Source organism: Pocillopora damicornis, chromosome 5 (assembly GCF_964200805.1).
Source record: "Pocillopora damicornis chromosome 5, jaPocDami1.2, whole genome shotgun sequence".
NCBI classification, from domain to species: Eukaryota; Metazoa; Cnidaria; class Anthozoa; order Scleractinia; family Pocilloporidae; genus Pocillopora; species Pocillopora damicornis.
Genome location: NC_142674.1, coordinates 5,645,619 through 5,665,072, shown reverse-complemented (window position 1 = coordinate 5,665,072; position 19,454 = coordinate 5,645,619). Strand labels below are relative to the sequence as shown.

The 19,454-nt window shown below is 36.6% G+C and overlaps 2 protein-coding genes across 3 annotated transcripts in view; one reads left to right on the top strand and one right to left on the bottom strand.

Annotated features, from left to right (window-relative positions):
- Positions 1 to 1,572: 1,572 nt before the first annotated feature.
- Positions 1,573 to 9,928, top strand: LOC113679186 (DNA/RNA-binding protein KIN17). Of its 2 annotated transcripts, XM_089208306.1 has the most exons (17): positions 1,573 to 1,806; positions 1,912 to 2,006; positions 2,327 to 2,370; positions 3,591 to 3,670; positions 3,867 to 3,909; positions 4,236 to 4,318; positions 4,790 to 4,838; positions 5,158 to 5,210; positions 5,309 to 5,357; positions 6,198 to 6,252; positions 6,755 to 6,853; positions 7,308 to 7,344; positions 7,467 to 7,520; positions 8,110 to 8,178; positions 8,495 to 8,594; positions 9,111 to 9,211; positions 9,563 to 9,928. In XM_089208306.1, the coding sequence occupies exons 1-17, from the start codon at positions 1,687 to 1,689 to the stop codon at positions 9,626 to 9,628; spliced, it is 1,197 nt and encodes a 398-aa protein (XP_089064432.1). In that variant the 5' UTR covers positions 1,573 to 1,686; the 3' UTR covers positions 9,629 to 9,928. The 2 variants fall into 2 exon arrangements, with proteins under 2 accessions (XP_089064432.1, XP_089064433.1); XM_089208307.1 differs by lacking the exon at positions 1,912 to 2,006 and having other exon boundaries at positions 1,694 to 1,806.
- Positions 9,929 to 16,643: 6,715 nt separating this feature from the next.
- LOC149044835 (E3 ubiquitin-protein ligase TRIM45-like) overlaps positions 16,644 to 19,454 on the bottom strand; it is a 3,737-nt gene continuing 926 nt past the window's right edge. The window contains exon 1 of the mRNA XM_089205802.1: positions 16,644 to 19,454. This exon is cut by the window's right edge and continues 926 nt beyond it. Coding sequence (XP_089061928.1) covers positions 17,150 to 19,357 — 2,208 coding nt within the window. The 5' untranslated portion in view covers positions 19,358 to 19,454 and the 3' untranslated portion in view covers positions 16,644 to 17,149.

The window sequence follows — 19,454 nt, the reverse complement described above, 5'->3', positions numbered from 1 at the left end:
TGGATTTCTCATCCTCTAGTACATAGTATACGAGTTGCAGCAGCACCTTATTTATACGCCAATCATAATATGAACTAATTTACGAGTTCAAAGTTTAGAACTGTTGCCTTTCATTACATTAATGTCGTGTTTTAAACCTCATTTTTCGCAATGAAATCAGTTACCACGTATCTCAAGAGTATGTTACCTTTTGTGCCAATCGAGATCTTTCACACGGAAACATGAAGGTAAATAATTACAAGCTGGAGACAAAACACAAGGGGTGGTTCGTGTGCAAGGGGAGAAGTCGAACTTTGCGCAATGACTCGCCTGTGCTTCTCATCTCGCACTTGCCTCCGCTCAGCTAAAAAAAGCTAGCATAAAAGCAAGAAAGCATAAAGCTTCCAGATCGTACCTCTACGTGAGCGAAATTTGATGGAAGGTAACGATGAAAAACAAAACCAGCAGCATGCCTATGTCTTCCCTAAGAGCTGATATCCTTCAATATTCAGCATCAAGGGCTACTTATTGTGAGTGATTCAAGCGAGGTGGAATTATGTGATAACTGGTAATTTTGTTTGAATAGAGAGCATTTCTGGACAAACAGGGAGAGAAAATAGAAAGAACAGCTGTGTTAACAAAGTCGGTAGCATTAACTAATCATGTTTAAAAAAATAATTTGAAAGGTGATTTTCTTTCTGAGGTAGTGGAAAATTGAATTACTCTGGTTTTACCGTTACTCAATTTTTCTCCATAAAAGTGGCCTTTGCCTAAAATGACAAGTTAGACCTTGACTTCCCTGCGCTTCGAATTGAAAGATGATTGTTTTTTATAGGGTTTTCATATTCTAAAATTTGTCCGTGGAGTCATAGATACCGGATATGTGATGTGTAAACGATGGAAAGACGAAGGAATAGTTTAGTCTAGATCGTTTGACAAGGCTTTACAAAGAGCTATAGCTAACGCCAGCCTTTTCTGTGGGCTAGAAGAATCATTGAAAAGTGCAAAAGGTAACCTTGATTAAAAGTAAAGCATTCTTTCAAATTTGTCAGAGGAAAATGCCGCATGACTTAAAGATCATTTTTTTAATATTATAAAGGCCTATAAACAGACATACATTTCGAAGCTGTGTTGAAATAGCTGCGTTATGCTTACAAATTCTAATCTAATATTCTCAAATATTTGAGATAAAAAGTACCAGGATAAAAAAATATTTTCGCAAACCATGACGTAAGATATAGGTCAAACGATATCATTAAAAAAAACATTGAAAAAAAATAGCTTTTTCTCTTCAAAAAAGAAGTAATATCTACTTCCGGTTTCCGCTTCAGAGAAAAGCGACAACGGAAATTCGTCTACGTTTGCAGCAAACACAAATCTAGAGTTGAAGACAAATTTCAACCACCCTTTGGGATTCATATAATGCTGAGACCAGTACGATTATCCATAGAGAAGGTAACTGAATAAAAGCAAGACGTACACCTGACGAAAAACTAAGCAAAACAAAAAACAAAACAAAACAAAAAAAACACGACATTTAGTAGTTTGCAGTATGTTCAGTTGATACCCTTCAGCTTTGGACGTGAGGAATCTGGCACTAGACACATCATTGCATGTTAATCTAGAAACATGGCGGACGGATGATGTAAACGTTTAGGTTGCGAAGAGGAGGTCATTTTAATAATTTCGTAGATTAAAACTCACAGCATGGGCAAAGAAAAGGCAGGAGCATTAACACCAAAAGCCATATCGAATAGAATTAAAGCTAAAGGTTTGCAGAAGCTGCGATGGTATTGTCAAATGTGTCAGAAACAATGCCGAGATGAGGTACATGTTCTATGAAGTCCATTCTGAAATTTTTTAAAGTCGATATTGATATTTGTGAACCGAATAATATTTCATGTACCTCTCCTTTACCTTTTCTTGGGAAAGAATGGATTCAAGTGCCACACTATGTCGGAATCACATCAACGCCAGCTTTTGTTATTAGCAGAAGATGTTGACAAGTACATGGACACTTTCTCTAAGTAAGCTAATTTTCACTTTTATTGATATACATGTAGGCTTAGTACTGTGTCCGTGATTATTATTATTTAGGCAGAAATACAGATTACAGGGCTACTTATTTACATATCATTGAATCAAAACTGGGCTTTATAAATATTTCTTGTTTATTAATGAAAGCTAACAATGTCAACCTCAGTGGCCTTGGACAACGTTATTTTAAGATTACCACACAGCCCTATATTTCCTGAAAGTGCGAAGATTGAAAAATTCCTTTTGATGTTTCACTTGTGGCAGATTTAAGGGAGTATTGATACTAATTCTTTATGTTTTCAATTGTCAGGGAGTTCCAAGATACTTTTCTAAAGCTTTTGAAGAGACAGTTTGGTATGTGATGTGGTGTTATTGTATTTTACACTTTTCTCTTGTTCGTCATGGCTAACTTCAATCACTTGGTCAAATTTTCTACACTTTCATTTTCTAATTTGTAGTAAAATGAAAATTTAATCATTTTTCTCATGATGCAGAATCAGGCTATCTATTGTATTCATCCCAACATTTCATAGGCTATATTGATAGTCTTTGTTGGGTGATGAGGTCAAAAGTTAATGTGTAGCTATTTACAGCACCTTGTTTGGCTATTTTGGTATGTTTGGTGCACTGTCACTGGTGTATTTTGTATTTGTATTTTGGTCTTGTTTGTTACTTATCCGCTTTTGTTCCTGCATCTGCCCATGATGGTACATGTTATTTCATGTTATATGTACCTGTAATTCAACAGAGACAAACAACAACAACATCAACAACAACATTTATTTGTAATGTCACTAACTTATGACTTGAAAATCAGACAAAGTATTAAATTTGAGAATATTAACTTCAATAGTTGGGCTACAGGATAAATTGGAACATTACAGATTATGACATGTATTATGTAACAGTTAACCCTTCAATTCCAAAGATCTGATTGTCAATTCTCCCCTTTAGCTGTTACACATTTGCTTCAAAATTAGTTACAAGAATTTGGTTTTGGATCACGATAAAATCTTTTACAGTGTACCTTTTAAGTTTAAGTATTCTCTTTACCTGTATCCTGAATAATGTGTGCATATTATAGGGAGAAGTTACATGTGAATCACCTCTGGGAGTAATAAAGCTTTAAAAAGAGAGGTGATACTCAGAACAGGGGATGATAGAAGATACAAATTTATCTTTACAGTGAACTCTCATCCAAGCTTGTATGGGTCACCATTTGATGTTGTTGATAACCAGAATTCTGCACTGTAGGTTTTCTTGAATACACTAAACTACAAAGTATGCAATACCATGGACCATCACGGTGGATGAATAAATTTTTTATTGGAGAGGGGTTTTAAACTTTGATTCAGAAAACACAGAATTTTTTTCTGTATTAGGGAGCTTTCACAAGCCAAGAAATATTTCCAAAAAATTTTTTTACGTAATCCTGTCATTGCAAGAATTTTGGTTTCAAAGAAGTGGTAAAATAAAAGAAAGAAAAAAAACAGTTCAAATGTGAAGACCATACCCCAACCTTTACCCCTTCCATCAGTCAAAACTTAATTTCTTGCAACACCTGTTTTTTTTAGGAACTCGTAGAGTGAGGGCTAATCAAGTTTATCAGGATTACATCAGTGACAGGCATCATACTCACATGAATGCAACTCAGGTTTGTGTAGGACTTTGTTGACTACAGAAAAAGTCTTGGTTTTTTTGTCTCATGCTTATCACAAATGAATCAATTATTTCATTGTTATCTGTATTTGATTATTAAATATTTAACAATTATACCTTTGCATGTTTTATTTTATATTTTATTACAATATGATTTGATTAATGCTAAACATGTTTTTTTTCTTTTTTAGTGGGAAACTCTAACTGAATTTGTAAAGTGGCTGGGGAAGGAAGGTAAGTTATGTGTTATTCACTGTTATACACAAAGCCTAAGTTATTGCTAAATGTAATGTGAACTGATTTAATCCTCTAACCATGAGGAGTGATAAGCATCTAATTTCCCCATAATACCACCGATCATTCATTAAGATAACATGAATAAAATTAAATTTTTATTAAAATTAAAAACAAGTGAACCTAACTAACTTTGATTGTTAAACTTATTCTCCTGGTCAGTACCAAAGATTATTTACAGAAGAGAGTTTGAGGAATATGGATACTGATGTTAGAGTGTAAAGCAATTTTCATCTCCTTATAATTGCTTTTTTTTTTTCAATTAGGACACTGCAAGGTAGATGAAACAGAAAAAGGGTGGTTTATTGCATACATTGACAGGGATCCTGACACCATAGAGAGGCAAAAGGTACATATGGTAGAGCCCAAAATTTTATTGTTATCACTGTATAAAAGGGTTAAGTTTATTAATAAACTGTGGTGCTGCATCAGTGGGAGAGTATAAAATAATAATTTGGTTTTATCAACTGAGTTGAAAACTTAAATTGGCTACTGTAAAGAAATTCAAAGCTGACATTTCAACTGTTAGCCCTTTACCATTTGCTCTGACAAAGGGCTAAGGCTAAAAAGTGTCAGCTTTGGAACTCTTTACAGTTGCTAAATAAATTTAGGTTTACTTATCTACTCAGGTGATAAAACCAAATAACCCTGTTACAAACTTTAAGAGCTGACGGATTAAAGAGGGCAAAGAAAACCATCATCAACTGTTTGATAGGATCCAGTAGTTAATGTCATCATTATCCTTTCAATAGAATTTTAAATCTTAATTGCTTGGGTGCAAATGGAAAGGTAGTACATGTACTTGTTACTTTATATTTAGGCAGCTGCGGCTAAAGAAAAGATGGAGATGGATGATGAGGAAAGACGAAGTAAGTTTCCTTGGTGCTAAAGTTTTAAGATGTGATATGTAAATAAAGAACATTTTAATTTGAATTCAATGAAACTCATCACCTCTTTCATTACTTCTGCTACTAGTGTTTCTAGGGATTTGATGGGGTGTGCTTGCATCTGATGTTTTTTCTTCCATTTAGATTGTGATTTCACCAACCGAATTTACAATATTTCAGACCTGCAAACATGAATGTTTCAGAGAGTATGCACAGAGATTTTATTATTTTAATTGTACATGGCAAACATATTATATTTAATGCATCTGACCAATAAGCAAATTTATTTACTGTTCAACAGCTAAGCTTCTTGAAAGGCAAATTGAAAGAGAAAGAGCGAGGAAAGTAGATGAGGTTTGTCTTGAACAAAAATGTCTTCTTAATTTCAATAGTGTCTTTCAAACCCTCAGTAAATACACATTTTTTTTATAGTATTTGTTTGTTTTGTTTAGCCAGAACCAGTCTTCACAGAGCTCAAACGAGACAATGAAGAGGAAAAAGGTTTGCTAGATTGATTGTTAGTTATCTACTGCTACACATTTCCTTATTCCTTGTCGTTTTTAATGATACCTTCTACCTGATAAGTTTGCAGATTCTCATTACCTGTTTGTTGGATAATGTATGGGTATTGTATGGAGAAGTTGCATATTATTGATTAACTTAATCACTTCTAGGAGTTCAAGGGTTAACCATTCACACCCTGACATCAACATGCATCTTCTCAGTACTGTTCTCAACACAAATCCTAAGTTGCTGATATGGAGATTAAGAGCTTCTTAATAGTTGGTGATCATTTCCCTTATTCTTGCGACCTTAGTGTTTGATTTAGGGGTGATCATGTAAGGAGAATTTAAAAGCTTGTTCCTCTTAGGGGTTAATGGGTTAACGTCTTTGATCTGATAACATCTTGTTTGTCCCCAGCTCTCTGAGGATGTGGTCTTCTTATTTTTTGGGAATATTTTAGACCAATCACTGAGCATGGAAAAGCAATTCAATGGGATTCTACAGTACTCTCTAAGCACATTTGAAAATTCTGTTTGTCAATTTATTATCATGGTAATATTTTAGAGCAGTAAAAAAACTTGAACCCAGCAACCAGTCAGAACAAAGATAAACATTATCGTTAGCCAATGAGAACTCAAACTGCTTAGCGCGGGAAAACGCGATCGACCTAGTCGCGATTGTTTTTATTCTTGCATCTGATTGGTCGAGAGAATGGCGAGATTTTCTAGACCAATTGCAAAGTAAAGTGCAATAAAACCAAAGCGATCCTGGCTTACTTTCGACGCCCATTGGAAAATTTCTCCAACATCAAATAAATTGTATTTTCTTTTTTTTTAGTGACGTTCCTTATGCCGGCGGCAAAGAAGAAGGAGTCTGATCCAGGCCCCAGCGGGTAAGCACATTACTAAAAGAAAAAATGTCAACCGAGTTTTTTAGGAATTTTGTCCTCAACAAATCCTTGCCAGTATTTGATCATACCAGTATTTCCGGACTTAGGAAACCTCTCAGTTCCTGTGAGTTCTCTGAGGGACATCACGTTTTTATCCCCTTAAACGATAAAAGAATAAGGGAGTGTTTATAATTAATTTGTTAGTGTACACATTGTTACCATAATTATAGGTAACTTCTTTGCTACTATGCATTAAGATTTCTTAAGCCAACTTTCCTCAGCGAAATATCTCAGCGAAATATTTCAGCGAAATATCTCAGCGAAGTTCAGTCTCTTTAAACACGCGTTCAAAGCGTTGTCTGCTAGTTTCGATTTTTAGCTTTGATCACCTTAAGAAGAGTGTAAACTGGGCAGTTTCCGTAAAAAAAATTACCAGGCCTTAACAGAGACCAGATTTGAACACCATGCAGGAACTAACCTTCACTGTTGTAATCTGTAATATTAGAGCAATGCAGTCGAGGTCAATTGGACTGCCAAATCCAATTATGTCAGCGAGTTTGATGCCGAAGGAAAAGAAAAAAGAGAAAGAAAAAGCCAAAGAAAGGTATTGAAACTGTTTGAACAATTGGAGGGGATCTTCGTTTTTCCTTTTTTTTTTTTTGGCTCCTATTGAATTGCAGACATGTGTTCTCAACTGGGGCCGTCAGCTTGTTAGAATATGTAAATAAAGATTTCGTTTTGGAGGGAAAGTTTTTGTCTAGAGGGTGCCGGTACAAGACGATGAATGTCTGTTATGAAGGCTTCGACAATAAAGTATCTATCCCTAATTTAACAAAATTTCATTTAGTCGAAGTTTTTTGAAGAGGACGTCAACGAAAACAAAGAAATCTCAACTGCTTTGTCTTTCATGCGTTCTTTTTCGTTTATTTACGTGTTTCATTGTTTTTTAGACAGAGGAGTGTTTTACAAGCGAGGGGAGCTAACTTAGCACTGGTGAAAGTTTTCTGTTCCTAGTTAGCGCTAGAAATAATGTACAGAACTTTGTTTTTAATTTCTAGTCAAAAGCGGAAATCGGCGCTAGAGGAGATAATGGAAGTAAGTTCATCGAAAAAAGTTGTCATGTTACAGAACTGACAGACGGTTTTTTACCTCTCAGACGTGGACCAAAAGGTAATACTTTCGTTTTACTAATAAACTCTTCATTTTTTTTCCTTAAGATGGAAGAGCAAAAAAAGATGAAGATAAGCCGAAAGGACAACTGGATTGCAAAAGTAAGTAAAAGATAGATACGAGGTGAAATGGATGGCAACCCAGCGAGTGAAGACCGAACGAACGAATGAACGTGCGAAAGGACAAACGAACTAGCGAACACACGAACGATCGAACGTACGAACCTGCGAATAAACGAATGAAAGACCGAATGAACCAGGGAACAAACGAAAGAACGACCGAGTGAACTAGCAAACTAACGAATGAAAGACCGAATGAACCAGCGAACAAACGAACGAAAGACCGAAAGAACCAGCGAACAAACGAAAGAACGACTGAGTGAACCAGCGAACAAACGAACGAAATACCGAGTGAACCAGCGAATAAACGAACGAAAGACCGAATGAACCAGCGAATAAACCAACGAAAAACCGAATGAGCCAGCGAACTAACGAACCCACAAACAAACGAATGAGCGAGGGAAGGAACGAACTAGGAGTGGTGAACTCTTTCTATTGTAGTGGCAGTATAATAAAAATAGTATACTAAAGTAATAATAACGATAGTATAGTATTGATGGTACGACTGCAAAGAATTTATTATGGTACTGTGAATCATTGCATGAACTTATCTTCTGGCGTTCATTTGCAGGGAATCGTTGTGAAAATCATGACCAAAAAAGTTGGAGAAAAATACTACAAAAAGAAAGGAACAATAAAGGTATGAATCTAAAATACCGTTCGTTACAGTCTGATTTAAACGAATGATCTATATGGACTGAATGCGTCTTTACGAAGGCGATCTTACTGTCTTCACCCTGAAACTACCGGAAGCATTGGTCACATGACCATTTCTTACAATTCTTCAACCAGTAAGAATAGACAGATAGACAAGCAAGAGGTTATTATCTTTATGGAAAACCAGATTCTCATAGCGCTGCCATCGTCTGCAGCCGCCGTCGCCATCTAATTTTCAACAACATCAAGAACTTTGTCACATTATTTGATTGTTCCCAACCTTCCTGTTTTTACCGCAGGACATTAAGAATCTATTTGTAGCCGTGATAAAGATGTCAGATGGCGGAGATGTTCTCAAAGTGGATCAGGAACACTTGGAAACAGTCATACCAGCCATAGGTACTGTTGCTTCAATAACTTGACCGGTATCCGTCCTTTAGGGGAAATGTCTGTGATAATCTTAAGGTCTCGAGATGCGCAGGAGAAATGGGGACGAGTGTTGGTGGTAAGCACACGACGAAAAGACTGACGGGAAGTCGGCTTTTCCCACGCGCCTCCCCATAGGGGGATTGTGGAAGAGTTAGTAATATATTCGGAAATAAAGTTAGTCATTCTCAGACTAATTCCTGATTACCAGCTGAAGAAGCCTTAGATTGTTGAACAAATTCTCCTTGTCAGAACCCTAAGAAATGTTTAGGGAGTTGTATGGAGAATATGCATACTGATGTAAAGGAGTGAAGGGTTAATGTCAGGTGTACTCTAAGCTTTATTTGAGTGGTGTTGTTTGATTTCGTTGTTTATTACACTGATTCTTAATCGAATTCTGTTAATTTGAGTAACGTTAGGGAAATAAAAACTGTTGTTTCTTGACGTGTATGGTTTTGGAGGTATTAATTGCATTTATTGTATTTCCAGGAAAGACTGTCTTAATTGTAAACGGTGCCTACAGAGGAGCAAGAGCTTCGCTTGTGTCCTTGGATGAAAAGACCTTCTCTGTAGCCGTAGAGTTGAAAGATGTAAGCTAAAAAAAGATTTGGTTGGTCAAATTGACTCACTGTTAAGTGTTTTATCTATTAGTGATTAGTTGAGCATCAACGTACTGTATAGACCAGTTGTCATTTCATTATCTTGACGCCTGAATCAAGTTTGTTTCATGGCCCATTCTTAGCGATGGAGAAATCACTTCAGACCAAGGAGAGCTTAAAAGTACGCAGAAGTAAACGATCCACAGGGGTGGAAAACACAATTGATCAAGTACTAATTGGTTTTCATTCGGAAATGTTTTTTGACTTCGGTTCGCTTTTCTTGGTGGAAAAATTCACGTAGACGTCGGATACCTATTTCTTTGTTTTTGCGTTTCCCCACAGGGACCCCACCGAGGGAAGAGAATTGACAGGATCCCGTATGAAGACATCTGTAAGGTTGACACGTGACAGCAAGTCCCAGAGCCACATCTTTGGTCGCGAAAAAATGGGAATGTCAGCGCTGAGACGTGGGAAAAACCACACAGGATAGTTAATGCTACTTTGTCATACTCAACAAATATATCCAAAGAAAAGTGTTTCAGCAATCCTCGAGAAAACGTTTGCTACAGTATTTTACAACGTGCGTCCACAAAGCCACTAAGCCATGAAGCCATTTTCTTTTTTGGGTAAAAATTTGTTTGTAGAAATATTGTAAACATATTACATCTTTTTTTTCATGAAATAGTAATAAAAAGGAATTAATTAGTATAGCGTAGATGTGATTTTGTGTTTGTCTGTGCATGTCAAAATATTCCCCTCTCCTACCTTGCAGTATTTTTTTTTATTATTGATTGTGAGGCTCACGGAACTATTTGCATTGCAAATACGTTACTTCATTTAGTATTCGCTCTAGTTTTGCCAGGATCTTTCCACGTGTTGCTCAGAAATCTGCTTTATGGATTGGTTTGAAGCAACTTGTGCCGTAGAATACAGTTTTTGGTTGTGGTTGCCTGAAACGACCCCGAACGTCAGGCAATTGAAGCAAACATGTTAGGTGGTCTTGAATGACGGTTTGTGATGAGTAACAGCCTCCGCACGTGGTTTACGACCAGCAACCCCAGTCAACTAAGTGAAGCTGTGAACTGGCAGGATTTTGGTCACTTTTGAGCACGGGTAAGTTATCTATATTCGTTATATACGCAAGGTCTAGTTAGCAGCAATTTTGTTTGCTTTGAGAGAGCTTCATTTATGACAGGTATAATTTAATGAATATTTCGTCTTGCCATTGTTGTATTTGTTGCTCTATTGTAATAAACAAACGCGAGAATGAACTTTGCTACCAACGGGAAAAGTATTTCAAATTTTCTTCAATACCCAACTAATGATTAACTTGTAAGATTAGCCGGGATCGCCCTAACAAATCAGCAAGATTATGTAAAGAGTTGTTAGCGAGCTTTAGTGAGCGTTTTTTATACCCTAGAACTTACAAAATTAATTTAGGTGTATAGTTCGAGTATTCGAAGTATTCGACTGGATGATGGGTTAGGTGACAATTAGGCACAGTTTTAGATCTATAATATATTTTTGGAACAACTACTTGTCTGGGCGCGGTAGTATCTTCTATGTATATGAGAGGTAGGTGATCGTCGTAAATACTTGGAAATTCTGTTGCAATTAAAGCCTAAAATGGCCAGTATCAGGCGATCATGAACCTTTTTTCGGTTTTTTGAAGCCAGTCAAAAATATCCAAAGAATTGCTTGTCTTCGTTAAATTTCTTAGAGGAGCTTGTCTCTCTCAGTTGAATTTCATTTTACACTGTTATAATGTTTACGCACCTTTCACTAGTATAGCAATGAGGTATCATGAAACAGGCTTTATAAGGAGTTATGGAGAAAAATGCACTATATGCAGATTAGTTAAAAACTGTTTTTATGTGGTCTGGATTTTTCGGAATTCGGTTCCCGCTAAACCGTGAGTGTATTTAACTTTTCTTAGTATTTGAGGACATTCTCCTGAAAATTTTATTTCTCATCCTTTCTCGTCATTTCTCTACCTTCTGACGAAGGTGAATTGGTCGTACAAAAAAAAAATAAAGAAAAGCAACGAAAAAGAAAAAAATTGAAGTGCGAGGGAATCTTTCATGAAAATCCCTAAATAGTGTCTTGTATAGGGAGATAAATCCTATCTGACCATTGTAAACGATGTCAGAAACCAGTGCTAGTAGTGTGTTTAATGTATTTTAGGGCACAAATCCTTTGATTCTGCACATTTTTTCTGGTATGAAAAGAAAAGACAAAATCCTAGCTCAGAAGAACGTGTAGAATTTTAAAGGGAATAAAAGGTTTTTCCGATTTATATACCTTTATTCCTGATGTACAATTTCATGTATTGTATGTCTCATACAGGTCATTTAATCATTTCCTTTTCTTCCAGGTTTGAAAGATGTTCCAAGAAGATTGAAGAAGTTTATTGACTGAAATAAAGTTTTATCAAACACCTCTTGTGTAGTACGTGGTGAAGATGCACGCACACGCATAGGAAGTGATGTTTGCAAGAAAACTATCGATCAAAGAGTCTACGCGATTTAAAGGGCCTACCGCAATTCTGCGAACAAAATTTCTTTCTCGGAGAATGTCTTCAGCGATGAAAAATGAGCGCCAAAAAAACTAAGTCTTTTGGCGGGAAAATTGTCCATAGGAAAAAAAAAAAAGTCTGCGGTTTTGAATTGTGTCTTCAGTTGAGCAAAAAATAAACAAGTCTTTTGCCGAGAAAAATCTTGCATTGTGCCGTTTCTTTTCTCCTATCAAACGTCACGTATATATTTTGTATTAACACTAGAACCCGTTCAAATCCGTAGAATTTTTTTTCCTCTCGGCAACCCTCCATACGCAAAAAAAAATAAAAGAGAGCCTACATTTTGACTTGCTACCAGGCCCTTTTCACAGCGCCAAATTTTTTCTTTGTTTTGGCTTATTTTAAACTCAAGACATTAAAGAGACCATGTATTTGAAAACACATTTTATTTGCCTTTAAGTCTATTTACTAAGTACAAGTATATACTGACAAGTGCAAATGTCGGTAAGCATAACTGAACACCGAAAGAGTAAGTCTAACTTTATTGCTACTAACTAAGTGAATTTTGATAGACTGTAATTGTCTCGAGAAAATTGATAAACTTGAATTTTAAGAATGAACATTGATAAGTATCATATCTGCTGAAAATTGTGGACATCTTGTGAAAATAGAAAGTGTAAACTTACTCAAAATATATTTATGAATGCGACTGTCTGATAAATGTACTAAATACTAGAAAGTAGTTGTTTTGTTTTTGGTTTTTTTTTTAACTAATCGTACTTCCTTGAGCCGATAGCAATTGACCTAAGATCAAAATTTTTTTCCTGCAAGGTACGTCAAACAATGTAAGGGTAAACTTACTAACGATCACTGAAAGTGTGCCTTTCAAAAACATTTGGCGAACTTAGAGTATGAAAGAATTTTCTCAAAACCAGTAGTTTCAACAAATTTAAGTTTTAAAATCAACTTTTCCAGACAAGACTTTTCCTGCGCCAGACAATTATGTAAGGACGAACTTAGGTTTCGGGTTTTGTTTTGCAGACAAATTACTAACCCTTTTTAATGAAAAATTCATGACTATTTATTGAAAGGATAGCTAGCAACTATATGTTACAGTTTTTACCTCTTACGATAAATTTCCAAACGTGTTTCTAGAACATCTGGGTTTTCTCTAGTTCAATCTTGTGTCCTCACTTCAAGCTTGGGTCCAAATTATCAAGCAAAGTATGTTGAAAGAACTGAAAGAAAACAAAATAACATGTTACCATAACAAATCAAAGCTTGTGCACAGAGCCAAAAGGTGTAAAATATTTTAAATGTGCCATCCTTACTCTGGACAAATTGTGCAAAGTTATTAGTCTTTAGTATAATTGCGCCGCTCTGATTGGTCGAGGATTACATGACCACCACGTGCGAGCTGATTATAGCAGGGGGCGCTAAAGTTCATAATCGTTGCCTCGCGTTTTGTCGATGTTACCGAGGAAGTGATAAACGCGATGGGAGAAAATTTCATTTCGAAGAAAACAAAAGATGGTATCAAGTTTGGCGTAACAGAAAGATATGAAATGTTAATTGTTTGAATTAAATAAAACTGTGAAATTCTAGTGTAAAGTGGCTCTTTATCAATCGAAACAATTGAAACAGGATGGTTTCAGCGTCAAAAAAAAATTCAAAAGCACCTAAGCAATTATACTGAAACAGTTATTCGCCTCAGGCTCAGGGAATATTGTTAAATAAACCCCTCGACTTCGTCTCGAGGATTATTCAGCAATATTCACTAAGCTTGAATCATTATTAAATAACATCTATTATAACTGATAAACGTCTTTAAGGACGATATATCTAGACTGTGTCGTGATATCTTTTTAACTACTCTGTGGGCAGCTCAGGTACCAGTCGTTAATTATTATATCACTAGGGGTGGGTTTAGAATTTTGGGGGTCACATGATCTACAAGGGGAATGGAGGGGGATCAGTCGTTACCAGCCCCCCGGTGATAAATATTGATCGGTTCTATTAAAATGATTATTTTTTATGTGGTTATGCCTTAGTGGAATTTATATCTTTAGAACTGATAGAAGATATCACGGTCGATTATATTTTCAGCTGCTTAGGTCAAGACAAATGCACTAAATTGTGGTTCCTATGTAATTTCCATGCACTAATTCAAACAAGTCTCGAAAACTCAATCGTCTCTAATGGCGAAATTCTCTGGTTTTATATTGCGTTTTAAAAAACCTTTATAGCATTTCCTAAATTGGTTAATATTGGCTATCGATATATTTTCCGGAGATGACGGCAAACAACTTAGAGCGTTTTAAACGATGATAAAAAAAAAAACCTTACTATGAACTTTTTCTCATGAACCAAAATTCTTATTTATCAACAATGCCAATTGCTCTTTTATTTATTTTAGAGCTCCGTTGATTTCAAATTAAAACAAAGGTTGCCTAAACAGCATGCAAATATGTCACCAAAGTTAAGCAAATAAAACATCTGACAAAATTGATCTGAATTATCAATCTGATCGACTACTACTTAATATCACAAGCTACTGCTTTCTCTGTGCTTTGTTTATATCTGTACTTTGGAAAAAAAATTATGAAAATGTTCCTCTCTAAGATTGTCATCAAAGTTAAACAAATAAAATAACATCTGATAAAATTGAGATGAATTATCAATCTGGTCGACAACGACTAAATATCACACGTTACTACATTTTCTGTGTTTTATTCATCTCTGTAATTTCGAAAAAAAAATCTCAATTTTTTTTTTTTTTTAGAAAGGGGAGGAGCGCTGAAGTTTATCTGAAAAGGTTGGGAAAAAAAACAGTGTATTTTACCGTGGTTTCATGGATTGCAAAACCCCATTAAGCTGTTCCAGGTTGATTCATTTTTTTTATCATGTTGCTTAATCTAACATATCAAAAACTCCACCAATCTCTTCTTCCTTACAAATAAATTTGTTTAAGAGATTCTAGCTCCTGTTTAGTACGCGCTGAACGGGGTCGAAGAACCTAAAAATTTCAAGTCTCATCTAAGTTTGAATTTTCCGCCATTTTAAAACTTTACGTCTTCACCAAATCTAAACTCTGACTGACAAATTAATGGACAAATTTGCCCTGTAACTTTTATTGAGGAGATATGAGTGTAGCATTATTTATCGAGAACTACTTCGAAAGAATGCATTTCTAAATTAAGAATTTCAGGAGTTACGGTGTTCTTTAGTGCAATCTCAAAATAAACTCGTTCTCCCTCTTACCATTTTTTGTGGTGAAAAATATAAACTTGACCTTTTGAAGAGCATTCATTCTGTTCAGGAGTTCAAAGCTACGTCTCCTTGCGACTGTTAAACCATGTTTGGACGCTGACCTTCTTGATAATAAAAGTTTTTAGCCGTCACTGGTTCCAGAGCTTGAAGTGAAACCGTTCAAAACAGATACACTGTAAAATGTAAATAAGTTGAGATGAACACGCGCAGTTTCAGCCGTTCACATCAGTAAGAAAGACATTTAGATTTGCATAACGCAAGAAATTCTTGAGTTGAGTTGAATTTGAAAAACGCTTGCACATTCTGCAGTTCGTAAATTTTCTAGCATTAAAGGTCGCTCTAAACTTGTAACGATTATTAAATCCTGATTAAAATTTAATGATTTAAACCGAAGTTCATAGAAATCTTCACAGGCAAACGAAACTGAAGTTAAGGGTTTTTCTTAGGGACTGCAGTTTTTATAATGTACCCAACATATCTAAAAACAATCAACTTGTTGAGAAATAATTGTGCATTTTTTCTACTTTTTCTTGCTTAAAAAATGTAACGTAGCATCGATCTGTAAAATTAGAGCTAATGTTTAAAACTGAGGAACACAATGTAAGCTACCTTAAAAACTAATCTTCTGCGTAAGACACTTGCATTCTCGACAAACTTGAAGAGTCCAACCTTAATTTAAGAATCTTTAACACTTTTCCCAGTCAAAGCGGTAGTTTATTTTAGCGCTCATCATCTGGCATGTACCACAGCGATCTCATTTCCTTCGCCACTGCGTCGAACGTCAAAAAGATTCAACAAACTGTTGTGCAGAAAATTGCTTGGCTAATTATCAAAAGGCTTTTCTTCAGGGATGTCAATTCGTGCCTGGCACTCGGGGCATGAATAAACCCCTTCTTTTTGTCTCGCTAGTGCATGTCCCTTTAAGCATTTACAGCAGAACTTATGAAAACAAGCGATGGTATTGGGTTTAGTGTAAGTATCCACACAAATAGAAAAAGTTACACGTTAAGAGGTGTTTCCAAAAGCGACTTGCAGACAAAAACACATCCGTTTATTGTTTCCTATTCTCAGAAAATCTGATTTGAATGGCATTTTAATAAAAACTCAGTTGAATCTCTTTGCCCGGGCTAAGTTGAAAACTTCATTTTTAAATGCAATTTTCCTTTTGTTTGATTTCTGCATGATTGCAGTTATGATTGCTATCGTCGTGTGACTCTTTGTTTCAGCGAGTCATTGTTACGAAATCAAAAAAATATTCGTTCTCGAGTAAGAGTCATTGAAATATGGACAGAACCACAAGAGTATTGAGAGTACCCCTTCTTAGTTAGTTATATCTGACAAGTTTTAGTCCATAGAATAAGCTCAATATCTTACTCTCCAAAGAGTCTGTGTAATAACAAGAATCATGAATAATAAACACACTCTGGAATTCTCGAGGGATGACGAAACCCAAGAAGAGACACACGAGGGAAAGCAAAGGAGCCGACGAACAAACCGTCCGAGCAGCCTAATTAATTCAATGATCATCATTACAACTTCTTAGTAAATGGAAAGTTTATTTAAATTGAAAGAGAAGCAGTGTTAAACATACAGAATTTCAGTTATATTGACAACGCAATCAGTTAAGCGTTCGTTTTAAATTATATCAATCGTTTGACATATTTTGAGCTTTTTGTACTTCAAGGAACAGTTGACAAATATTTAAGCTCAAAATCAATTTTTTCCTCAAGTCTATCGACCATATAATCCTTAAAAGTCAATCCATTCAAACATTGCGTAGCATTAAGTCCTTAACATTTCCATCTGAGAAGATCTGATTTTTCTATGTTAAGATGTGAAAAAGGTTCTCAAAATTTAAAAAGCCCTAGTACATGTAGCTGGCGATTATTGCAACTTACAGCGATACATTATGAGCCCCTTAGATCAACAGCTATTTTTCGGCTTCAATTCATGTCTTGAATATGATGCAGTAATTTACCAAGAAAAGAAAAACGAGGAAATTTGCCAGTGCAATAGTGAAAAATTGCAAGCCATGAATCTTGGCCTCCTATCAACACACTTTAAGAGAATCATCGCTAAATGGAAAAAAAATGAAGCCTCGACATACCCATGTTACATTGGTAATGAAATCGTTACTTGTAGATTTATTTCAGAATATGTACTTCTTTCCTATGGAAGTCAGGGATTAAAATCCGACCATCTGGCATTGTGGCAACACCCCAAGATACATCTAGGTCTACCTTCGCACTTGTCTTGCCACTAAAAGTTCCCTCCAATGAAAACTGTTGAATGCGTTCATTAATCGTGTCACATACGAGGAGGTTTCCATATTTGTCAACGAATAAGACATTCGGAAAATCCAACTGTCCATCACCCTCTCCTTCTTCTCCAAACTTGTACAAAAACTGTCCTTTCCCATCAAAAACTCTCACCCAGTTCTTAGTGAACTCAGTTACAAAGAACTTTTCCTCGTAACAAACGCAGCAGACTGGATGATGCAGCCTTTCTAGGCCGCTTTCCCCAAACTCAAACACACGTTCCTCATCCATTGTAAACACCTGAATTCTTTTGTTATTAAAATCCGCTACAATGATAAAACATCCATCACTTGTGATACAAACACTTACAGGATCCTTAAACTCTCCATCACCACTTCCCTGTTTTCCAAAGCTTTTCACAAAGTTCCCTGTCCGAACATTTAGCTGATGTATTCGGTGATTACATTGATCTGCCACTAGAATCTCGTCATCGTTGAGGAATGTGACGTCAGCCGGCCAATTAAATTGCCCATCCCTGTCACCTCGACCACCAATCTTTCGCACAAACTTTCCTGTCTCATCAAACGCCAGGATACAGTGACCTTCAGAATCAGCCACAGCAATAACACCTTTATTGTTCACTGCGATGCCGGTTGGACCTTGGAGCATTTCTCCGTGCAAGTCCAACTTACCAACAATGTTAAACTCTCGTGCTTTGACCACAATAGTAAAAGGACTCGTGACAAGTCTCTGTCCATTTACCTTAACTTCTATTATATATATACCTGGTATTTTCAGCACAAATTTTGCATTGAAACATCCATCTTCCTTTTCACTCGTCACCAAGCTCCTCTCCTGATCAGCAGGGTCCATGTGAATTTCAACACGATCTATGAGCTGAGTGTTTCTGATTTCTCCTTCGCTTGTTTTGGGACAAATTAGTATCTTTGCCTCTACACCAGCTTGGAAATTCTGATCCAGTCCTTCCACGATCGATCCTTGCACATCTGTATCGCTGAATTTCGTAAATCCCAGACTCAAACTCTCTGGTTCACATGTCGACACAAACTCCACGCACGAGCTAACCGGAAGTACTGGCATTGTAGTCTTGATGAGGTCTTCAATTCGTTCCTGCACATTTTTCTTGTTTTGCATTATGTCTGAACTTGAACTCCTCTCAACCAGGTTGTTACTGAACTCAAATGCTTGGTCAAGTTGCTTTTCAAAAGACACAACCGATGCTTTTCCAGAATGCAATTTCGCAATCCTCGACACGCGAGACTTCTCAAGGGTAGTAATGGCTTCACGCTCCAGTTGGCGAAGCTTTCCCATCGTCTCTTCGGTTGCTTGGGAAACTCGACGTTTAGCTGTGCTAATGTTTGTTTCCAACTCATGCTCCGTCTTCTCAAATTCACGAATAACATCTCGGCAGACCTCTTTCTTCTCTTTTACAAGCTCGGCTCGGGCAGTGATGTTTGCTTTTTCATCATCTGCTGCCTTTTCAAGCAGAACAACATCATGGCTTTTGTGATCTGTGTTAATACAAACTTGATTAACACAGCTTTGACATCCCACGCAGAAAAACTTCGTTACCTCTTTCTCGTGGTACTTCTCCGAGCAAAACGGTTGCCGTTTCAACAAGGCCACGTAGTCTACAGCTTGAAACTGTCGTACTGGTGTGACTTTGTGTCCATGGAACAAAGTATCTCGAAACGCTTCGTGTGCTTTCACACAGTCGGGGCACATAAACTTCTCGCAATCAAAGCAGTAGTTGATCTCAGCGCTCTTCTTCTGGCATGTACCACAGCTACTCTCATTTCCTTCGCCACTGCGTCGAACGGCGAGAAGACTCAACAAACTGTTGTGCAGAAAACTGCTTGGCAGATTATCAAAACACTTTCCTTCAGGGATGCAACTCTGTGACTGACACTCGGGGCATCGGTAAAACCCTTGCTTTGGACTCGTTAAGGCATGTCGCTCCAAGCATTCACAGCAGAAAGTATGAAGGCAAGCGATGGTCTTGGGTTTGGTGTAAGTATCCAGACAAATCGAACATGTTACCTGCTCTTTGAGGTTTTTAAGAGGCGACTCCATCACGAATTGTAGACAAATACACAGCCGCGATATGTGTTTAAGATTCCGAGAAGGCTTGCCTGAGGAGGCATCCTATTTAAAACAACCAATCAGATCT